Source organism: Python bivittatus, unplaced genomic scaffold (assembly GCF_059951505.1).
Source record: "Python bivittatus isolate LINGU-HERP-01145 unplaced genomic scaffold, Pbiv_v1 ctg000020_np1212, whole genome shotgun sequence".
In the NCBI taxonomy this organism is placed as follows: domain Eukaryota; kingdom Metazoa; phylum Chordata; class Lepidosauria; order Squamata; family Pythonidae; genus Python; species Python bivittatus.
The window spans coordinates 16,107,756-16,131,292 of record NW_028277030.1 but is presented as its reverse complement, the minus strand read 5'-3'; the positions used below and the strand labels follow the sequence as shown (position 1 = coordinate 16,131,292).

The window sequence follows — 23,537 nt, the reverse complement described above, 5'->3', positions numbered from 1 at the left end:
GTAACATTTCATGACATTCTCTCAATGTTTTGGATAAAATTAATTTCTGACCATGTAATGTCCAGAGTCTGACATGTTCTACTTAAGTATGTGGGATGAAAGTAATAAGAACAGGGATTTTCAATCTCCTGAAATAGGATCAAGCAGCATTAAACTGAAATACCAAACCACTGCAGGTTATGGGAACAACTTAAAAGAATAAACACGAACTATCTTGTATTCCAAACTTCCTTTTGATTATTAGTATAGGGCCCAGAGCATAAACCAAGCAATCATGTACAGATTGAAAATTGTAACAATTTATAATTATACTAATTATAATACTTTGAAAAAGAGTTTATGTTCCAATTAACTAGTTACTTATTTCTGGCAGGTTCTTTGATGATCATCTCTGAATTTGCAATATGCACCTGTTGCAAATATAGTCTATACAGGTAGTCCTCGACTTATGACCATTCGGAGTTATGGCAGCGCTGGAAAAAGTGACTTAAAACTGGTCCTCGAGCTTACGACCACCGCAACATCCCCATAGTCACGTGATTGTGATTTGGACACTTGGCAACCGTTGTGCATTTATGACGGTTGAAGCATCCTGTGGTCACAGGATTGCCATTTGCAACCTTCCCGGCTGGCTTCTGATAAGCAAAGTCAATGGAGAAGCCGGCAGGGAAGGTCACAAGTCATGGTCACGGGATGTCTCACTTAATGGCCAAGGCAAAAAAGGTAGTAAAATTGGGTGTGGTCATATGTTGCCTCACTTAACAACTGTATTGCTTAATGACAAATTTTCCAGTCCCTATTGTGGTCGAGGATTACCTTTATGCTAGACTGCAGAGTCCACATCCCCACAACAGATACTGAAGGAGGAGACCATTGTAGTCTGCAATAGCAAAAAAAGTGAAGGTGTTTGGTAGCACTTTTCCAACTTAAAAAAATTATTAAAAGGCATAAACTTTGTGAGTTGTAGTTGAGATACAGAGTGGCTTGACTAATTAGGATTTAAACTGGGATAAGATGGGAGGAAAGGGAGAGGAAGTTACATGTGAAACAGATTACATGTACCTTATCAATTAACAAATACAGTGGTACCTCGGGATACGAACGCCTCTACTAACAAACTTTTCGGATTACGACCAGCTCCGGCCGCAAAAATTTACCTCCATGTGCGAACTCCGCCTTGGGATACGGTCATTTTTCTGCCCTGACACGTGGTCCACAGCCATTTTTCTACCCCTGACCCGTGGTCCGCGGCCGTTCTCCCGCCACGCCGCGCCCGGCCGTTCTCCTGCTGCGCTGCATGGTGCCCAGCCGTTCTCGCGTGGCACCCGGCCGTTCTCGCCCAGCGCCTGGCCGTTCTCCCAACGCGCCACGCCCGGCCGTTCTCCCATCACGCCGTGCCCGGCCGTTCTCCCGCCCCTGACACGTGGTCCGCGGATGCCAGAACGGATTAACGGTAATTACATTGAACCTTATGGGAAAATTTGCTTCAGGGTGCGACCAAATTCGGAGGGCGGAACGGATTAACCGTATTTACATTGAACCCTATGGGGAAATTTGCGTCGGGTTACGACCAACTCGGGATACGCCCAGAGTCACGGAACGCATTAAGTTCGTATCCTGAGGTACCACTGTATAATGTGTTAAAAACCTATTGTGTTTGAGGCTTTTTGAGATAGCCTGAAGCCTTTTGATGTATGTATGTATGGAAAAAAAAAATTGCCCTCAAAATGGTCACTTTGAGATCTGCAACTGAGAACCCTGGGAAGTTGAAATGCTCTATCCTTATTTTGAGTCATGATGTCAAACTTGCACACTAGAGTTAGGGGGTGGACACCAGATGAGACAGCCTGCAGGACAGGTGGTGGCAGCACAAACGATCAAGTTGCTACTCCAAAAGCAAGAGGCAGGAACATAATGTTAACACCCAGCGGCTCTACCCCATCTCTCTGTACTTGGACATAGGTACTATTACAGTGTATGTGATGCCTGAATTCACTGATTCAGGAAATCAATTACAAATAAATACTCTGATCTTTCTATTCATGGTCTCTGTAATTCACACACACATAATGGTAGAAGTGTCCAAAAGGTTTGGTGCAAGGAACAGCCAGGTCTGGGTGCTCTGTGCATGGTTTAAGACACAGGTCTGAACTGTGATCTGCCCAAAGGTTTAGCCAAACTTCCAAGCCATAATGTATCTGCTCTGCTTATCAAACATCCAATTTATAATGGATGTCACATGAAGGTAGACAGCTGGACTCAGTGATATTCAATATGCCACCAAAGTACAATGGTACCTCGGCTCACGAACTTAATTCGTTCCGCGACTCTGGTCGCGACCCGAATCAAATTTTCCCATAAGGTTCAATGTAAATACAGTTAATCCGTTCTGACCCCTCCGAATTTGGTCGCCAACCGATTTTGGTTGCCACCCGAATCAAATTTTCCCATAAGGTTCAATGTAATCCGTTCTGAACCATATGTATTTTTTTTTTAAACCACAAAAATACGACACAAAGTACAGTACGAAGAGAGAGAACGCTAACCTTGCTCCACGCGACTTCTGGCGTGAAGGACAGGAAGGCGGGTGGGGAGGCAGTTATTGCTTGGAGGGAGAGTCCCCCTCCCTACAGGAAGCCATGACCACGTGTCACGGCAGGGAAAATGGCCGCGGATCCTGTTCGTCACCCGATCCGGCGTTCGCGAACGGAAGCAAAATTTTGCGAACGGTGCTGTTCGTGACCCAAATTGGTCGTGAACAGAAGCGTTCGTGACCCGACGTACCACTGTAGTAATGGTAGAATATCCTCACTAACTTCAACATAGCTGTGAGTAAATATTTTTCAAACCTTTTAGGAAGCATTTAACTAAATTGCTGGAGGTGGGAGATGGGATGCAATATCTGTGATGGAATGTATCTACGAGGAGGAAAGTGATATGGGAGATCAAGGCTATCAGGAAGGAGGGGGTGCATTCTGGGAGGGGAAAGGAGGCAAGAGGCAACACGGTCCATAGGGGGGGCATGAGATGAGTAAGAGGCTCAGGATACCCACTCTCTAGAATCTCCCAGGGTATATCCACTAGTTACAATAGTATAGATTTGGTTTGGCAAGATTCTGTCTTTAAGGTGTAAGCAAATAAAGAAACTATACTGGACTGGACTGTTTCATTGTTGTTCTTGGGCTGGGCCTGACAATATCTCATCCATTAGGAGATGAACCATTAAGGATGAGAAGCCACATATTTCTCAACAGCAGTATAAAGCAAATAGTGTATGAAACAGTAGATTGGTCAGTATGTTCCTTGGTTGCAAATGTTTCAAATATCTTCCATTTTCAATAGTAGGCTTTGCTCACTACAGTTTTGTTTTGTTTTTGCAGTTAGTAGAGTCTCCTGGGCTTCAATGCAGAGAGAAGCCACATAAGAATTTTCCACACTGTTAGATTGAATAATGAGGGATCATATTTGCCCTCATAAAGATCCAGATCTAAGCATCCTGTGAGAGGTATATATTATTTTGACAGATGGAGGGGAGCAAACCAAGCCTGACACGGTCACCAGGAGATTATCTGTATACAATTAGTCTTGTCTATGGTTATTTTTGACAGTACCCTACTGAGTAGGAAAATGGTGGAAACGGGCTCAGAAAGTGAGTCCCCCAGGCAAAAGAAGCATGCAGTTTCAGTGCTGCAGTATCTGTTGCACTATCTATAGTTCCTGATACAAACAGCTCAGTTGTTGTGGCACCATAATGTCTGACTAAATTAACATGGACTCAGAAATTCTAGACACACTCCTCCACAGAGTGACAGATGGTACCACTTGCAGAGTTAGCTCTAGAGAATCTCAGGGAGGTTGACTAGGACTGTTCCAAGTTAGGTGAATTCCACTGAAGTGACCGGGAAGAGAAAATCTAAGGAAGGATCAGAGTCACTCTGAGTGAGATGAGCAGTGGCTAAATTTGAAATATAAACAAACAAACAAACAAACGTCTTTCACTTCCTCACCTCAGCCTCTGATCATTTTGATCACTTCTAAGCCAGTTTATACGTTTGTGTTTAGAATACCCAGCCCAGAGTATGAGGGCTATTTGGCTTGCTCAGTACTGAGACTTCATGTATAATCAGCTAGGTAGGAAAAATGTGATTTTAGTCACCACAACTATTTCAGTATCTTACATCTGCAGATAGGCTATAAGGCGCCTTTGGCTATACACTGTAAGCTTCAAAACTGAACACTCTTAGTGCTTTTTCCCAGAGACATTAACAAGTGGGAGGACTAGTTGTCCTCTCCTGTTTAGGGAATGCTTGGTAGCGAGGGCATGACTTAACTACATGTCATTTCTCCAAGATATGAGACAGAGTGCCCACCAGGGGAAAATGTTTGCTTTCACACTGTTGGCACTTAAAAATATAAGTGCCATATAATTTTTACAGCCATATAATCTTTAGCCCACTTAAGAAAAAAAAGAAGAAAGGAACAACACTATGAATCTAGTTTAAATATATTTAAGAAGTCACAGATTGAAAAGTTCCAAATATGTAACTGCTGTAGTAGTTGGAAAAAAACCCTAATAAACTTTTAGATTCTGATTACAAATTAATACAAAGGTGGACCAGATTCTTGCTAAGAATTTAAGGTCAAAGATGTAATTATGATGTTAAATTATGTTCTAAACATATAGAATTTATCTATGAAGACCAATAGTTGTTGGTGACTAAAATCACAGTTTTCCTACCTAGCTGATTGGGTTTATCTAGCATTTTAATTAAAGAAATCTTTTTTAAAAAATGATCAGGGCAGGGAGTGGAACTTTTGTCAAATATGTAGCTCCAGATGGTTTTGAATAATGCAAGCAGAGAATATACAGTATATGTTACAAAGATAACATATTGAGATAAGCTGCAACAACATTCATACAAGAAGATGCATTTGAATTTTTCTGACCCACACTTTAGGTTTTAATGATATTAAAACCCCAAACCTGAAACTTTGCCTTCTCTATATGTAATCTAACCTACTAGATTTCAACATAATATTTTCAGAATTATCTAGCATGGCTTTATTTTGACTGAAAAAAATAGCACCAATGCTAAGAACTTTGTCAAGAAATCGGTGCAATATCAGAAGAAAAAAAGATGAACCAGTTCTTACCTAAATCTACCATGAGGAGTCGTGTGAGAGCAGTATAGAAGGTCGTTCTGCACCTAAGATCGCTCAAACCATAATTATCATTGACACCCAAGAATGGAAAGTGTTTACTCTGGTAGTAAAGAACAGATAACAAAATAAATTTATTCATGATTTAACATTAGCAACTTTTTTAAATATTAAAACAAACTAAAAAGGCCTACCGTATGATTTTGCAGCATGAACTTCACAGCATCTATTTTCACAAGCTTTTTTAAAAGGATATAAGTATTTGTTGTTAAGGAAAATAACACAATCCAATTAATTTGTTAATACCACACACATGGTTTAAAATACTGAGAGACAATGTCAACAGAATATATGGGTGTATACATATATCTATATCTGTGTATACATTTGTATACAGATGTGCATGTACACGTGTGCATGTGTGCATGCACATGTGTGAAAAAAAACCTTATGATATTTTTAGGAAGCCAGTGGGAAATGTATGACATTGGGAATATGGGACAGATGTAACCTAAAGTCATCCATGAGCCTTTGCCTAAAGTCAATGATCAACTGTGTCAGATCTGCTCTTCATGCACATCTGTAGAGATGGAGAAATATGGCAGTTGGTTTGTCTGGCCTTAAATTCAACAACTCTTCCCTGTTGTAGTTTCTACTTCAGTATCACATTTTTCAATGGCCAAGAAGGGAAGAAGCTGCAGATAAACCATGGCATTATTCCATTACATATCCCAGCAGTTACCCTAATAAAGTTATCTAATATATGAAGCAAGGTCTCCTGCTTCTAAGTCACATTGGGAATGAAAAGCACTACTGAACCAAGGTTAAGATTATTAGCTCTTCCCATATTAGCTCTTGAAAAGGTGTGCAGCAGGATTCAGGTTCTAGCTGATCTTTACAATCCTTTGGAAGCCCAGTAAGGTGAGGAAGGACTGGATTTTGGGATAAGCTGTTCCATCATCAAGGGGGTTATCACTAAGAAGGGTGATAGTTGAGGGAAACCATCAGGAAATTCTAGGGCTATAAACTAAACTGGAAATTAAAAAGCAAACACACATACATCCTGGCAGAAGGCAACGGCAAACCATTTTCAAATTGTTGCTTAAAGATAAAACTATTTGGGCTCTCCTCCAGTTACCAAGAATCAAACTCAACTTGAGGTCACCTTTATCAGTTTTGAAGTAATTCAAAACCATGACATATTACCCATTAGTATATTAAAAATTGAGAATCTTACTTTGAAGAATTACTTTTGGTCAAGTATCTATGAGGTTCTTGGCCAAATGTAATTTTTCCAAGCAAGATTTGCAGAATCTTAATAGAATGTATTGAGATGAAAGGGAGAGGGTTATAAGAACTTCAGCAACTGAATTATTCCTGACTTAGAACTAATTTACCATCCAATACATTAGGGCGGAGATTTCTTACTTTTTTTGTAATGGCATTTTTGGGCACCAGAGGAGGCATTTCTTTTTACTGACAACAGAGGAGTAGGTTGATAAAACTGAATTATCATCAGTCTGTGAACCAATCATTACAGTATTCAGGATGTGGGAATCGAATTCAAATTGTAGAAGTAAACTGATCTTTTAAAAACTTTATTTGCAATCTGAAAATGATCTAAATCAAAGTGAAAATACCTTCATTTACTTTTATCTCATCCTAAAGATCAGTAGTCTCAAGTATACATCAGCAGCCTTGTGGTTTTACCAGGATACAGCTCATCTGTCACTCTGATTTGGGAATTTACTTTTAATAATATTTACATAATGGACATAATTCATGTTATAAGCATGTAGCCATGTTTAAACAGAAGTGATTTATTATATTTCTGTGACACCAAATCTAAACAGCCTCATGTTATCAACAGACTTAAAATCAGTACTGGAAAATTGCCATAATTTTTATATCTATCTACAGAATTACCACCTTTCTTGAGCCGGTAGTTTTTGATAGGTTGCAAATAAAACTGAGACTTCTGAGAATGTAGTCTCAATCCACCCAGAAGGTACAGTACCAGATTGGGCAAGACAGATACAGACCATTGCATGGTTCACTGCTTAAAGATCCAAGTTTTATATACGCCACCTTCCTTTTTGGTTATGGACAGGATTTTAAAATGTTCATGGATACGTTTTTTTCAATTTCTAATGCAGATATTACCAACCTAAACCAAACATTTGGTTGAGTCAGTGGATCCAACTGTAAACATTTTAATTTATTCAATCCAAAAATTGTAAAACATAGAAAGCATTTCATCGTATCTGACTCAGATGAGGAAAAAAATCACATGAAACAGGAGTTTGCTTCTCTCTTGAAATTATCACTAAAAGACAGTTTGTAATTCAGAATGGTCAGTTGAAACACACTTAAAAGAAGCAACACCTATCCTGGAACCATATAGCGAAGTTGGTGTTCTAAAAGGCAGTTAATTCTTGCTGAGTATTGTGATCCACTTAATCATTCCACTCTGAGTGAAATATCTGGAATGCACTCAGTGGTGAAACCCACTGGGGCTTTATCCTAAATCAGCGTTTCTCAACCTTGGCCATTTTAAGATATGTGGACTTCAACCCCCAGAATGGCTGGCTGGGGAATTCTGGGAGTTGAAGTCCACACATCTTAAAATGGCCAAGGTTGAGAAACCCTGCTCTAAATAGCTAACGTTCCCTGAGAAGTCAGTTTCAGCAGGTCCACTGAGGAATCGACCATTTCCTGGGCATATTCATAGGACTGCAGTCCTGAATCTTGACCCATCTAAGAAATAGATTTCATTCATATGCAATGTGAAGTTGCTGTTAGATAAGCACACTTCAGAATCTAGCCTTATAAATAGTCCTAGTTCCTTCACTCTTCAAAAACTACAGTAAAAATACACTCTTCCTCTGAGCTGTTATCCTCAGAGTTATCTCAGAAATCCACTCCTACTACTGTTTTGCAACCTTGAAGCTTCCTGGAAAGCAGGAAAAAAGAAACCCTTCCTAATCTATCCATTTGTGCCCCCTTCCCCGGAGACACAGACAATGTTCATTACTCTGAGGTCCTCTGGTGTCACTCTTTCTCTGCAAAAAGGCATGATTTTCTTTGAATATCCACTGCTATTAATATGATAGCTCTGCAGGTATTTCATCCAGAAGCATTTCATCTTGATAAACAATACTTTTCTGCCTTGCATGATTATTTCCACAGATCTCAGGACTCAAGAGCCTGGACCCAGGTTGAGCATTAGCAATGCAGATGTGGAGTCCAAAGCATTCCATTTCACATAGCTTTTAATAATTTTAATCCTGTCTAGTTGGTTTTTAATTGCTAAGATAACATTTCATTCTATACTTCTTAGTAGGCTTAGATTTCAGCTGCTGTTGTTTGTTTAATATTTTGTTCCTCTTGCTGCAAAATGCAACTTGAGTTACAGTATGATTGTAATTCTGCTTTTTTTGTAAGCCACTTTATTATGTCATTTAAAAAGGGACTATTTTTTTTCTTTCGGGGGTGGTATAGATCCATACGTAGTCTATGTGGGGCATATTAAAGATCATTCTTAAAAAAATACTGAATAGTACCAGGGCAGTTTTTTAAATAAAAGCATATATAATTAATTGGCACACCTTGGTGAATTTAATAATGTCATTTCACATTAAAAATTAGTTTGACAAGAAATTTTAGCTGTTTCTGGAGCTACACTCATGCTTTCAGGGTCCATATGTCACTTGAGGGCCTAAGGTGTCATACATAAGCCATAAGGAGGGATTATTTTAAACATCTCCTGTGCTACTTGTTTTATTTTATCCAGGACATGTAGAAGCAAATACAGGTTTACAACTTTCATTATGTTTTTTGAAGTAAAAGCTTCAGTCACTCACACATACATTCATACACAGCTACCCTAGCTGGTCAGTCAGTTTCAGTTGAGGTGGGACACCCAACAAAGTATTACACTTTCCACCCTCTTTTATAACTTCCAATAAGGCTGGGCCAGTCCCAGCTTGATACTCTTCTCACACCATCTTGTATTTTTCCATTTGAGTACAATTACCTCATCCAGTTTATATGGGAACTATCTTTTGTTTGAGAACCATCTCTTCATTCTAGTATTCTTCATGTTACATAAACTGAAAACTTCTAAAACAAACGCTTCTCAATCTGTGGCCTGCTTTTAGTGGGTCTTTCTTATTCCATCATTCATACGCAACAAATACATACCACAAAACTACATAGCATTAACAATGATAGCTAAAACATGGCATTATATAATTATGTAGAAATGATGGTGGAGGACAAAAAGCAGATATACAGTGGGGCAAAAAAGTATTTAGTCAGCCACCAATTGTGCAAGTTCTCCCACTTAAAAAGATGAGAGAGGCCTGTAATTTTCATCATAGGTATACCTCAACTATGAGAGACAAAATGGGGAAAAAAATCCAGAAAATCACATTGACTGATTTTTAAAGAATTTATTTGCAAATCATGGTGGAAAATAAGTATTTGGTCCATATCAAAAGTTCATCTCAATACTTTGTTATATATCCTTTGTTGGCAGTGACAGAGGTCAAATGTTTTCTGTAAGTCTTCACAAGGTTTTCACACACTGTTGCTGGTATTTTGGCCCATTCCTCCATGCAGATCTCCTCTAGAGCAGTGATGTTTTGGGGCTGTCGCTGGGCAACACGGACTTTCAACTCCCTCCAAAGGTTTTCCATGGGGTTGAGATCTGGAGACTGGCTAGGCCACTCCAGGACCTTGAAATGCTTCTTACGAAGCCACTCCTTCGTTGCCCGGGCAGTGTGTTTGGGATCATTGTCATGCTGAAAGACCCAGCCACGTTTCATCTTCAATGCCCTTGCTGATGGAAGGAGGTGTTCACTCAAAATCTCACGATACATGGCCCCATTCATTCTTTCCTTTACACAGATCAGTCGTCCTGGTCCCTTTGCAGAAAAACAACCCCAAAGCATGATGTTTCCACCCACATGCTTCACAGTAGGTATGGTGTTCTTTGGATGCAACTCAGCATTCTCTCTCCTCCAAACACAACGAGTTGAGTTTAGACCAAAACGTTCTACTTTGGTTTCACCTGACCATATGACATTCTCCCAATCCTCTTCTGGATCATCCAAATGCTCTCTAGCAAACTTCAGACGGGCCCGGACATGTACTGGCTTAAGCAGGGGGACACGTCTGGCACTGCAGGATTTGAGTCCCTGGCGGCATAGTGTGTTACTGATGGTAGCCTTTGTTACTTTGGTCCTAGCTCTCTGCAGGTCATTCACTAGGTCCCCCCGTGTGGTTCTGGGATTTTTGCTCACCATTCTTGTGATCATTTTGACCCCACGGGGTGAGATCTTGCATGGAGCCCCAGATCGAGGGAGATTATCAGTGGTCTTGTATGTCTTCCATTTTCTAATTCTTGCTCCCACAGTTGATTTCTTCACACCAAGCTGCTTGCCTATTGCAGATTCAGTCTTCCCAGCCTGGTGCAGGTCTACAATTTTGTTTTTGGTGTCCTTTGACAGCTCTTTGGTCTTGGCCATAGTGGAGTTTGGAGTATGACTGTTTGAGGTTGTGGACAGGTGTCTTTTATACTGATAACAAGGTCAAACAGGTGCCATTACTACAGGTAACGAGTGGAGGATAGAGGAGCCTCTTAAAGAAGTAGTTACAGGTCTGTGAGAGCCAGACATCTTGCTTGTTTGTAGGTGACCAAATACTTCTTTTCCACCATGATTTGCAAATAAATTCTTTAAAAATCAGACAATGTGATTTTCTGGATTTTTCCCCCCATTTTGTCTCTCATAGTTGAGGTATACCTATGATGAAAATTACAGGCCTCTCTCATCTTTTTAAGTGGGAGAACTTGCACAATTGGTGGCTGACTAAATACTTTTTTGCCCCACTGTAACAGGACACAAGCATGAGTTCAAATCCGAGCCTGTTTTTGTAGTGATAAAGGAGGTGAAGCGGAGCTCCTTCTCTACCCTTATTTTATTTGCTAAGTGTCAGCTGCATTGTTCATAATGACCAGGTCCTTACTAGGGAAAGATAGAATGGAAAACCTAGTGAATGTAAACTGTGACCATCAGGCTAATCATTTTGTGGATAAAATAACTTATTTATTCCAGGTTGGAAGCTGAGTGGATAGGACATGATGATAATGGGGTGATGAGATGTGATGTTTGGAGGCTATTAGAGCCTGGATGGAGAGAAACAGGCTCAGATTTGTTAGTTCAGAAGCCTGCTGATTCTGAGACAATACCAACTTTGGTTCTTGATGTGGTAGCACGCCCCAAAAAGAGCAAATTCCCACACTTTGGTGGGCCTCTAGGACTCAAGGCTTGTTCTGGAAGAGCAGGTAGAGGCTGTGACTAGGAGACTCTTGGTTGAGCTTTGCCTGGTGTTGTCTGTTGTAGCCTTAAATAGAACAGGTGGCACTGAAGATGGTCATTTCTATTCTGTCACTATTTGTTTGGATTTCTTTAATTTGTTTTGCTACCCTTAAAGACTACCCAGTATTATTATGTGTTATTACTATATTCTTCCTTCTTATCCAATACACTGCTTAGAGCTGTTTGGGATTGAAGCAGTATCTAAATAAATAAATAAGGTAAAATACTATTATCATTCTATGTGGTGACAGTATATTGGCATTCCAATGTACTGATTTAGGATTGCCTACATAATAACAATGGTAATACAAGAAACAAGAAAATGACATTTTGCATCCTGAGAATATTAAATCTATTTCAGTTTGCTTCGCTTTAAACAGATGTCAGAATAGATGGAAGGTTCCTCTTTTTACCAGCTTATGGCTCTTGGATATTTTTGTCTTTTCAGGACATCCCCGTGCCCTGGTATCCTTTGGATTTCTTTATGGCGTATGTCAGAATGGGCATATTTATTCATAAATAAATAAAATAAATATTCTCTATGGACAACTCATTCCTCTCCAACAGAGCATATATTATACACACACAGATCCCAGTTTCAGCCTTGGCATTCCTGTCAAAAAGATCTCAGGTAGCAGAGCCAGAAAAAAACCTCTGCTGGGAACGCTAGGCTAGATGTCCAATTGCATGACTGAAGTCTGCAATGTTTCTCCCAGAACTCTATAATGATGGCAAAAACATAAAACCATTTATGGAATTTAATATCATTTTCATCCTAAAGTTAAATTTAAGATTATTCAGGACTATAGTATTTTTGTTTCTTGCTCTTTCTTTCATAACCCTTTTAGTTGACAGATAATTTTACTAAATTATTTGATTTAATAAGCAGTAAAAAGAGTTCTCAGTTTATATACAAAATCCGATTAGCTTTGCCAATTATTTCCTTAATTGGCAGCATGAAATGAACATTATTTTGAATAAATGAAATGTTGCCATCTAATCAATTACCCAAACTTACGTGATTTGTATCCTTTTTTTGTTTTAAATGGGTGTAGCATGGTAAAGCTAACCTAACTGTTGTTTCATTTTATTCTTCTGTGTTAGTATTAGTTAAGTTTAAAATTGTGTTCCTTGGCAAATGAGAAAAGAATTCAGAAGTATTAAGACACCCACTTTTGTGCTAGAATTTAATATGCAACTTTTTATTGGAAAATAATCGTCCTTGTCTGGCAAAATCCACCATGCAATATTTCTGTTAGTAGACATAATGTAATAAAGGCAGGGAGGGCTATTTATCACAACAAATTTTGAGGATTTCAGGATTCTTTTTATTATTTTAATATATTTCTTTGGTATTAAATCAGAAAAATGATAAATTACACCTGTCGAGGTTGCTTTTCCTTTTTGCTGGAAAATGATGAACAACCCAATTTTGCTGGTCATTTTGGCTTTTACCAGTACATACTTTTTTCTTCTTAAAAATTTATTGGCTCAGCTTTTAAAGAATAATACTAAAGTACTTTTTATTTCTTACATATGAAGTGTTTATAAATACTTCCTGGTATTGCAAACTTTGACCTTTATAACATTACATTAGTTTATCAGAACAACTCTGTGGCTGTAGTGCTCACTTAACGCAAGCATATTTCATTTTGATGGGGATTATGCCACTGTGGTAGATTGAAGATTAGGCTTCCATGATATATATAGAATTTTGTGGGAAGCACTGGAATTTTTTTGGACATCACATTCCATGGGCTCATTTTCAACACACAGAGTACATTAAATTGTGATTAATTTGAAAGACTAAAAAATAATTAGTTTAATTTTAAATGCCTTCTCATTGTTTAATTCATTCATATGTATATAATGTCCTTTCAGAATCAATTGCTATATGTTTCTTGAAATTGCTGCTTTTATTATGCATAAGGATTATTTATTGCTACAGGGGTCATGTAACACTTTAAAAAATAATTTTAGAAAGGATAAAGGATAAAAGAGGGAAAAGGGGAGAAATTTTAAGCAACAAGAGGCAACAAATGATTTGTGTTGCTGTCTTCTTTTGTATTATTTTAACACTTTTTCCAGGCTTGCATATTTAGAAATATATTAGCCCAATTTGATTTTAAGGCTCAGTTATTTGAATTATAAATCATTACGTCCCTTCTAGCTTGATCAGTCATGGAATAGCTTTGAATTCATTTACATAATGGAATGTGTTAGTGTTTCTTTTATGTTGGTGCAGCAGTGCTGCTCTCATGTATTCTCTTTTGTTTCTAATAATTAACTTTATCATAATACTTCCTGTAACTGGGTGTGTGTACTTGTATGTGCCCTGTTTTTGTTTGTTATTGTGAAGCTACTGGATACAAATGGCCTTTTGACTATTTTGGGGTTTCTACTTCCTCATGTTTACATTTATTGAAACTTTTCTTCAGATTTAAGAGAAATGGAGTTCTCAAATTACACATACAAGAAAGAGCAATTTCCAGTAAGAAGAAACATCAGCAAGAAGTCTCTCATCTGGTTATCTTCATATTTTAACTAAGGTAATTAAAGCAGAATTTCTTGATCTTTAGTGTTTTGAATACTAGTACGTCCCAAGAAAGCACCAAAAAGCAAAAATTTTTACCCTTTTAACATTTTAGCAATGCAGTACAATAAATTCTTGTCAATCTTTGCCACTTGAAAGTGATACTTCCCTTTACATTCATAACCAGTATCCAAAGATTAAAAAAGCATATAAACAATTATTACAGGCTATATATAACTGGCTCATTCAACCATAAATATCCTAATACACGATCAACTGCTTGATAGGATTGGTCATGATGTTCAGCCTGAAATACAGACTCTCCAGCAACATAACTGAGCTCATGGTGCTAACCCAAAGGCAAAAAAATGGCTGAATATAGCCAATTTTAAACTCTAAAGCAACCATCTGGGATTCTAAAACTCTCACCCAGTTGCCTGCTGCAAACTACTGTAGATGATCCTCAGGAAGACAGATAAAAGAAAAGAGGAAGGGAAAAAGAGCATCACCTTGTGTATGTGATGGAGGAGGACTACCTATGCAGGTCTACTTTAGGTGGGCAGGGAGAATTTGGGGAAATGAAATAAGCCAATCATTTGGTGGTGGATGTTCAGGCACACCTGGTATGTATTTTTGAGACCTGGCTGAAGGGGGGCAGTGATGTCGCCCTCTTGGAGATCTACCAGGCTGGGTATCAGGTCCTGCAGCAACCTCGACATCAGGGCTAGAGGGTGGGGCAGTGCTGATCTGTGGCCAGGGTTACTGTTTGGAGGTGGCTGGGTGTGAGTGCTTATGTGTTTGAACTGGCTAAAGGGACAAGTTAGGAATCCTTTTGGTGTAGCACCTGCCCCATTGCCCGTTAGGATCTCTTCCTGAGCTCCTGGACCTGATTGCCAACTTGGTGACTAAGACCCCACCCATCTGTTGGTACAGGGGGGACTTCAATTGCCAGGTGAAGGGGGCTGGGTCTAGTAGCATTCAGAAGTTCATGGCCTCCATGACAACTATGGGCCTGTCCCAAGTTATCTTGCCTCCAATGCATGTGGGTGGTCACATATTACAGTAGATCTATTTTTTGTCTCCAAGGAGTTGCTCTGTGACTTGCATATTTGGGGTGGGGGGGGCGGTATTACCACCTGCCCTTTGTTGTGGTCAGATCATTTCTTGGTCCAGACATGATTAACTCTGCCTCTCCCTCCACAGGGCTTGGCTCATTCGGATGATCCACCCCAGACCTTTAATGGATCTATCTGGCTTCCCATAAGCATTTGACCATTTCCCTGACAATCTTGTGGACAAATTGCTTGACACCTTTTTGGTGAAGGTTGTTTAGGACCATCTACAGAGTGCCCTAGTAAAAGCTTATTATCTAGACCTGCATTAGTCAGGGTTCAAACCCTGGTATGGGACAGAGATGACACTGGTCACTGTGGTTAATGACCTGTTTTGGGATCTGGATGGAGGTAGTGTGCCTGTCCAGGTCCTTTTGGACCTCTCAGCAGCCTTCATGCCACTGACTATGATATCCTTCTGGACCTGCAGGAATTGGAGGCACTTCTTTTCCCCTCCTGTTTAACATCTACACAAAACTGCTAGGTGAGGTAATCCATCAGTTCAGGGTTCAGTATCATCAGTATACGGATGATACCCAACTTTACATCTCTATCCCAGACTGTGCAAGTGAACTTGTTGAGGTACTGACCCAATGTCTGGAGACTGTTCAGGTCTGGATGGGAAGGAACTGATTTCAGCTCAGTCCTGACAAGACTGGGTGGCTGTGGTTCTTTGGCCCCCCCCGGGTCAGGGATGTCTTCACCACTGGTCTTGGATGGGGTTGTACTTCCCTATTCAAGACTTGTGCACAACTTGCAGCTCCTGCTTGAAGAGCAGGTGGCAGCTGTAGCCAGGAGGACCTTTGCACAGGTACATCTTCTGGGTCAGTTGCACCCTTTCCTCAACCAAGTAGTCCTGCAGATGGTCACTCACACCCTGGTCACCCCACAACTGGACTAGTGCAATGTGTTTTACATTGGATTGCCATTGAAGATCATCCAGAAGCTACAGCTGGTTCAAGAAGCAGTGGTGCAAGCAGTAATGGGCACTTCTCGTTGTACCCACATGCTAACCCTATGCAAGCTGCATTGGCTACCAGTTGGCTTCTGGATACAATTCAAAGCGCTGGTTGTTACCTTTAAAGCCCTTCATGCCATAGGGCTTGGTCATCTGAGGGACTGCCTCTCTCCCATTATTTCTGCCCACCCGGTATGTTCAGGCAGAGTGGGTGTACTCCAGGTCCCTTCTATTAAATGTTGTCATTTTGTGGGACTAAGAAAGTGTGACTTCTCTGTCGCAGCCCCCACCCTTTGGAACAGCAGCCCCACAGAGATACAGATGGTACCCAGTCTCCTGGTTTTTCAAAAAGCTCTTAAAACCTAGCATTGGTCTCAAGCCTGGGGTTAATGTGTTGGGGAGGGGGCTGTTGCGCTGTGTTTTAATGGCTGTTTTTAGTCCAGGTTGTCTTGTTTTGTCTATGTCTTAAATTGTTTTAACTTAGTATTAGATTTTGTAAGCTGCCCAGAGTCTGCTGGAGTGGGCAGCCATAATAAATTTAATGAAACGTATGAATTAATTAATGAATTAATAATAAGCAAAAGACTAGCCTGGCTCACACAGCATGCTAAGGGTGAGCAACACATGGCCTCTCACGTGATGCTGAAGTACTGCTCCCAGCATCCTTCACTACTGGTCATTCTGAATGGAACTGCTGGGAGCTGAAGTTCAGTAGTGTCTGGAGGGTAACAGGTTGTTCACCTCTATGATAAACCACAGCACATTTTGTTGGTTTTGTCTTACATGCTGTTTAAATCCAGCCACTGTGGGTTATCAACCATAGTCTAATACTTAGTGTTGTCAGGCTTTACCTATTAAAGCAGGATTGAAATTAGTTTGATAGCTTATTAAAAAGTCTAAGAACTTGTATACAAAAAGACAATATTTTAAACATGTCTTATGCATCAAAAAGGCTAACTAAATAACTACAGATAGTCCTCGATTTATGACCAGTCATTCAGCGACTGTTTGAAGTTACAAATGCACTGAAAAAAGTGACATATGACCAATGCCTAAAGTTACGACCATTGCAGCATCCCCATGGTCATGTGATCAAAATCCAGGTGTTTGGCAGCCTACCCATGCTTATGACTACAGGGGCACTTCAACTCCCCTCAACTGCCTATCTCCCCCCATCTATGCCCTTTTGCCCCCCTGGCCCCTTGCACTCTGCCGCCCCAGCTGACCTTCGCCATCTTCTTGTTCCTGCTGACAAGGTGTGCCTGGCCTGGCTGCCAAGCCATGTTGGGCTGGGCTTTGGCTGCCGGGGGGGGGGGGGGGGGGGGGGCAAAAGCGGCCTCAGAGACACAGCACACCAAAAAGCCCCTTTTCAAAAAGCTCCTGGAGCGTGGTGCCAAAAAACCCCTTTGCACTGTGCTCCTGGGTGGGGCTGGGCTGGGCTTTTGCTTTGCACTGCAAAAAAAAAAAAAAAAAAAGCCAAAAGCAGCCTGCCAAAATGCCCCTTTGCACTGAACTCCTGGGCTGGGCTGGGCTTTTGGCTTTTTTTTCTGCAGCACAAAGCAAAAGCCCAGCCCTGCCCAGGAGCGCAGCACAAAGGGGTGTTTTGACATGCACCTTTTGGCTTTTTGTTTTTTGCATCGCAAAGCAAAAGCCCAGCCCAGCCCAGGAGCACAGTGTAAAGGGGACTTTTGGTGTGCCACACTCCAGGAGCTTTTTGCAAAGGGGCATTTTGGTGCACTGTGGCTCTGGGGCTGCTTTTGGCTTTTTTCCCCCCACAACTGAAGCCCAGCCCAGCCAGCCCATCAGCCAGGCCAGGCACGCCTCGTCTGTAGCAAGAGCAAGAAGATGGTGAAGATCAGCTGGGGTGGCAGAGCGCAGGTTGACAAGGGTCTTGGAGTGCAGGGTGGTGAGGGTGACTGCAGCTGGGACTGGGCTTGGGCAGCTGTGGCTTCCCAGGGCGTGGCAAGCAGCTCCAGAGCCGTGCGATTCTGAGGCTGTTTGCTGCCCTGCAAGGCAGGGTGCAGGTCAGCCAGAAGGGTAGAGATAGGGGAGGAAACAGGCAGGTGGGGGGGAGTTGGAGGCAGTCTCTTACCTTACTGAGGCTCAGGGCTGGGAGGGACCAAGCCTGGAATGGCTTGGATTGGGGTGGGTACTTGCTTAATGATCCGTGATTCTTGGTTAATGACGGCAACCGGGACTGCCAGGATTGTGATCACCACGGCATTTTGCTTTATGACTGCATTAGCAATGGAAATTCTGGTCCCAATTGTGGTCATAAGTTGAGGACTACTTATAATGTTAAACATCTTTGTGCATTAAAATTATTTAAAGTTTTAAAATTAAAGAAAGTAGCTCACAATTTGTTTTTTAACAGTCCAGTTTCATATATCAGGTGTAATACATAATTAAAAGGATATCCAACAGAAAGATCATTTAAAAACTGAAGTGTTCTTGAAATCACAGGCTCACATCTCCCCCAATATTTAAGGTTTGTAACACTAAAACATTAAAAAGAAAATGTTTACAAAGATATATTCTAGCCAAGTGTAAGTATATCTATATAATATTAAAACTCTATTCTACACAAAATGAGGTCTTTAACAGGGCAGGTGTAAGCAATCATATACACAATAACCCCAGGAGTTGCTATGCTCTTCTTGGCTTTGCTTCCCTTCTTTTCTTTCAATGTCAAGGTTATCATAAATAATTTAAATTAATACAATAAAAAAATTGCAGAAAAAGATAATAGTTTTTTTTCTAATTCTGCAACATGTTTAAAAGAAAATTTAAAATCATATAGAAGGAAAATATGAAAAAGGGCAAGTCTTCAAAATTCAATCAAAATGAAGTAACAGAATATTGTTAACCATGTGGCAAAGAGTGGGGAAGAGACTGGAAGATAATATGGATTACATACACATATAATCTCAAATTGAAAATTTAAAGATTAATAGTTAACATTTGTTATGCATTAAATTTTAAATTTAACTCTGGCAACAAAAACTACCGTATACAATTTTTGACATAAATGTTTCTAAAACTTGGTTGTCATCTGTTATTCCCAAGACTTCAGACATTCGAGCGTAAACCTGAAAGAAAAATAAAGAGTGACATCTCAGTAACATGCTATGACTTTTAAAATATTTAGAACTGGAGGCAGTCATTCATTTCTACTTGGGCTTTAAAGTCTGAAGTTCTGTACTTTTCTCTCCACTCCTAGTTCTTATTCTCTATCTGTTATATTAAGAAGAAAACTAATATTTCATTTGCAAAAAGCTGGTAATGATTATAAGTAGATTGAAAAAGATGGATAATAGTTATAAATATTGCGTAAATTAATTATCTACACATGTGTAGTCAAAGCAGTTCAGTGAGATTTGTTCTCTGATAAATGTACATAAGATCAGAACTTCAATACTGTAAATTTAGGTGTTCCTGGAATGGAACTGTATCTTTTTTTGTAAAACACTAATTGTAGGCTCTCTAATTGCTCTGTTCTTGTCTTCCTTCCATCTTCCATGTTCTTTCCTAAAACTGATTGGATGTGTTTATCTCTGCCAAATTAAAATATTCAAGTAGTAGCCAACTTTAGTTGTAAAACTGTGGTTTGTTCTATAATGATTACTACAATAATTATTTCAGCAGTATCTTAGATAAATTATTAAAACTTTGGATACTTTTTTTTGCACAAGGTGTTTTGCAACTACTCTGCGATTTACCCACAAAAACTGAATTTGCAGTGGAAATTACATTGAGACAAGATGGCCATATTTGTTTTACCCACTGCAATTGAGACTCTTGGGGGGTGTAATGATCTGTGAGAATATCCTTGAGACACAGGAGGAAGAGGAGCCACAACCTAGACAATGGTCAGACAAAAGATATCTCAGCCCACAGAAGGAATGGGGGTGTGAAAAGCATCTCAGAAGGGACCCTCCCTAGTCCTCTCTTCCCCTGCCTTTACTCTCCAGAGAAGTGCTTTCAGACTTGCAAGATTCTGTTACGGTAACCTTACAATAAAGGTAGTGTTAGTACTCATTGTTTTGGTTTCCTGTCTGGGCTACCTCGAAGGGCTGACCATGGGTTACAATTTCAACAATCAAATGGCCATATAATTTTACATAAGTAATAATTGAAGTATGGATAAAATAATAAAGCAACCAATTTAAATAAAAACAGAGGGTCACACTTATAACTTAATAATTTCCTGAAGCCTAACAAGGTAGGACCTGAGTTATGAGTGGGCAGGGAGTTACACAGCATTAGCAGTGCCAGAGAAAAACATTTATGAGCCTTCACCCCCTACTAATAAATGGGTTGAAACTGAGTGGAGAAGACAGTCCTGCAGATACCTTGGTACCAAACCATGTAGGGCTTTAAAGATCAAAACTAGTACTTTGAATTGCACATGGAAACTAACAAGAAACTACTGAGGACCCAGAGCACAGGCATAATGTACTTATGTCAGCAAGTACCCACCAATATCCAGGCCTCTGCATTCTGGGCTAATTGACCCTTCTGTGTGGTCTTTAAAGGCAGCCCGATGAAAAAAACATCACTATAATCCAGCTGAGTGGTTATGAGGGCATGAGTGTCTATGACCAAGTACCATAGAACAGTCAAAGAAATGATTAAGGATTTGAACACAATTCTGTAACTTAATACTATGAATCATGAAGATCAAATGGAAAAGTTGTTTAAGCCATCTATCTGTTCAGCTGTATTATTCTGCAAAATCTACCACTTGTGCAGAAACTACAATTTCATTTAAAGTTTCAGATCTGTTAATTCAGGCATGTTCAGAACTGTAATTTCACTGCACTAGCCAGTCATTCAAGTTGTTTTTGTAGTGCTTGAATATACAACCCCCAGTGGCAAAGAAGAAGATGCCAGAAGAGGTAGCATTTCACTAGTAAAGTACAGTGGGGCAAAAAAGTATTTAGTCAGCCACCAATTGTGCAAGTTCTCCCATTTAAAAAGATGAGAGAGGCCTGTAATTTTCATCATAGGTATACCTCAACTATGAGAGACAAAATGGGGGAAAAAATCCAGAAAATCACATTGACTGATTTTTAAAGAATTTATTTGCAAATCATGGTGGAAAAATAAGTATTTGGTCAATATCAAAAGTTCATCTCAATACTTTGTTATATATCCTTTGTTGGCAATGACAGAGGTCAAACGTTTTCTGTAAGTCTTCACAAGGTTTTCACACACTGTTGCTGGTATTTTGGCCCATTCCTCCATGCAGATCTCCTCTAGAGCAGTGATGTTTTGGGGCTGTCGCTGGGCAACACGGACTTTCAACTCCCTCCAAAGGTTTTCCATGGGGTTGAGATCTGGAGACTGGCTAGGCCACTCCAGGACCTTGAAATGCTTCTTACGAAGCCACTCCTTCGTTGCCCGGGCGGTGTGTTTGGGATCATTGTCATGGTGAAAGACCCAGCCACGTTTCATCTTCAATGCTCTTGCTGATGGAAGGAGGTGCTCACTCAAAATCTCAGGATACATGGCCCCATTCATTCTTTCCTTTACACGGATCAGTCGTCCTGGTCCCTTTGCAGAAAAACAGCCCCAAAGCATGATGTTTCCACCCCCATGCTTCACAGTAGGAATGGTGTTCTTTGGATGCAACTCAGCATTCTCTCTCCTCCAAACACGAGTTGGGTTTAGACCAAAACATTCTACTTTGGTTTCATCTGACCATATGACATTCTCCCAATCCTCTTCTGGATCATCCAAATGCTCTCTAGCAAACTTCAGACAGGCCCAGACATGTACTGGCTTAAGCAGGGGGACACGTCTGGCACTGCAGGATTTGAGTCCCTGGCGGCATAGTGTGTTAGTGATGGCAGCCTTTGTTACTTTGGTCCCAGCTCTCTGCAGGTCACTCACTAGGTCCCCCCGTGTGGTTCTGGGATTTTTGCTCACCATTCTTGTGATCATTTTGACCCCACGGGGTGAGATCTTGCGTGGAGCCCCAGATCGAGGGAGATTATCAGTGGTCTTGTATGCCTTCCATTTTCTAATTCTTGCTCCCACAGTTGATTTCTTCACACCAAGCTGCTTGCCTATTGCAGATTCAGTCTTCCCAGCCTGGTGCAGGTCTACAATTTTGTTTCTGGTGTCCTTCAACAGCTCTTTGGTCTTGGCCATAGTGGAGTTTGGAGTGTGACTGTTTGAGGTTGTGGACAGGTGTCTTTTATACTGATAACAAGGTCAAACAGGTGCCATTACTACAGGTAATGAGTGGAGGACAGAGGAGCCTCTTAAAGAAGTAGTTACAGGTCTGTGAGAGCCAGACATCTTGCTTGTTTGTAGGTGACCAAATACTTCTTTTCCACCATGATTTGCAAATAAATTCTTTAAAAATCAGACAATGTGATTTTCTGGATTTTTTTCTTCATTTTGTCTCTCATAGTTGAGGTATACCTATGATGGAAATTACAGGCCTCTCTCATCTTTTTAAGTGGGAGAACCTGCACAATTGGTGGCTGACTAAATACTTTTTTGCCCCTCTGTATATTGTTTCTTTATTCTCTTTATTCTTAGCAATACATGCTTCTATTGCACTGTTTGCTATGTACGTAACTAGTATCTGCAAAATAATTCATGAACATTCCATGCACAGAACAAGTGGTTTGGGGTAGTTCATGCACAGAGGGAAACATGTTAACTAGTCCAGAAACAAAGAAAGTTGTTTTGCCTGAGATATGGACTGAAAGAGAGTTGTTTGAGGCAAAAATGATTCCAGAGTATGGGTTAACAGTGGGGAAAAAAATAACAACCAAGGACATCAACAGCAGCAGCTGAAGGAAAAGAAAGTAGAGAAGACACTGGGAAGATCAGGGGGCAGGTTGGCCAGTTGAACTGCCTGGCCCATTGGCAACATCTGAGGAAAAGAGGGAAGGGCTAGTAGGGCTTGCTGTATTGGAACAGGTGAGGCAGTAGTAGGATTGGAGAGGCAGGCTGACCAGTGGGATATGGCCTGAGGGCAACACACATAAGACTTGCCCTAACTGGCCTGTCAAACCACTCAGGATCACAGCATGGTTTTGTTTCTGCCAAATGGCAGCTGATTAGGAATAGTTCGGCAGAACATCTGGAACACCATGTATCTGTTTCAGACTTGAAAAAAAAATGTGTACACCTCTAAATGCAACTTTAAGGGAGGAAGGGAGGGAAAGAGAGAGAATAAACCATGGGTTATGCTATATTTTGTTCTACCATCATTTAAAATTGAGATCAGAGTTTAACACACAAAACACTGGGAGAAATGTCAAGCTTAACAAGAGAACTCTCCTTTAATCCACAGTTATCCTTGTGGCTCTTGCTACTCCTTTTTATCATGCATTAGCTTTGATTTCTATTATCCAATCAAGATCTGTGTC

The 23,537-nt window shown here is 40.3% G+C and overlaps 1 protein-coding gene across 2 annotated transcripts in view; it reads right to left on the bottom strand.

The window, feature by feature from the left end:
* RANBP17 (RAN binding protein 17) overlaps positions 1-23,537 on the bottom strand; it is a 240,644-nt gene that overhangs the window by 85,522 nt on the left and 131,585 nt on the right. For both annotated transcript variants that reach the window (XR_015795121.1, XM_088134974.1), the window contains exons 15-18: positions 19,162-19,235; positions 18,564-18,644; positions 5,355-5,418; positions 5,155-5,263 (exon numbers count right to left, since the gene is read on the bottom strand). Coding sequence is in view for 1 of the 2 variants with exons in the window: in XM_088134974.1 (XP_087991100.1) it covers positions 5,155-5,263; positions 5,355-5,418; positions 18,564-18,644; positions 19,162-19,235 (328 nt within the window). In the remaining variant the exon portion in view is untranslated. The remainder of the gene's footprint in view (positions 1-5,154; positions 5,264-5,354; positions 5,419-18,563; positions 18,645-19,161; positions 19,236-23,537) is intronic.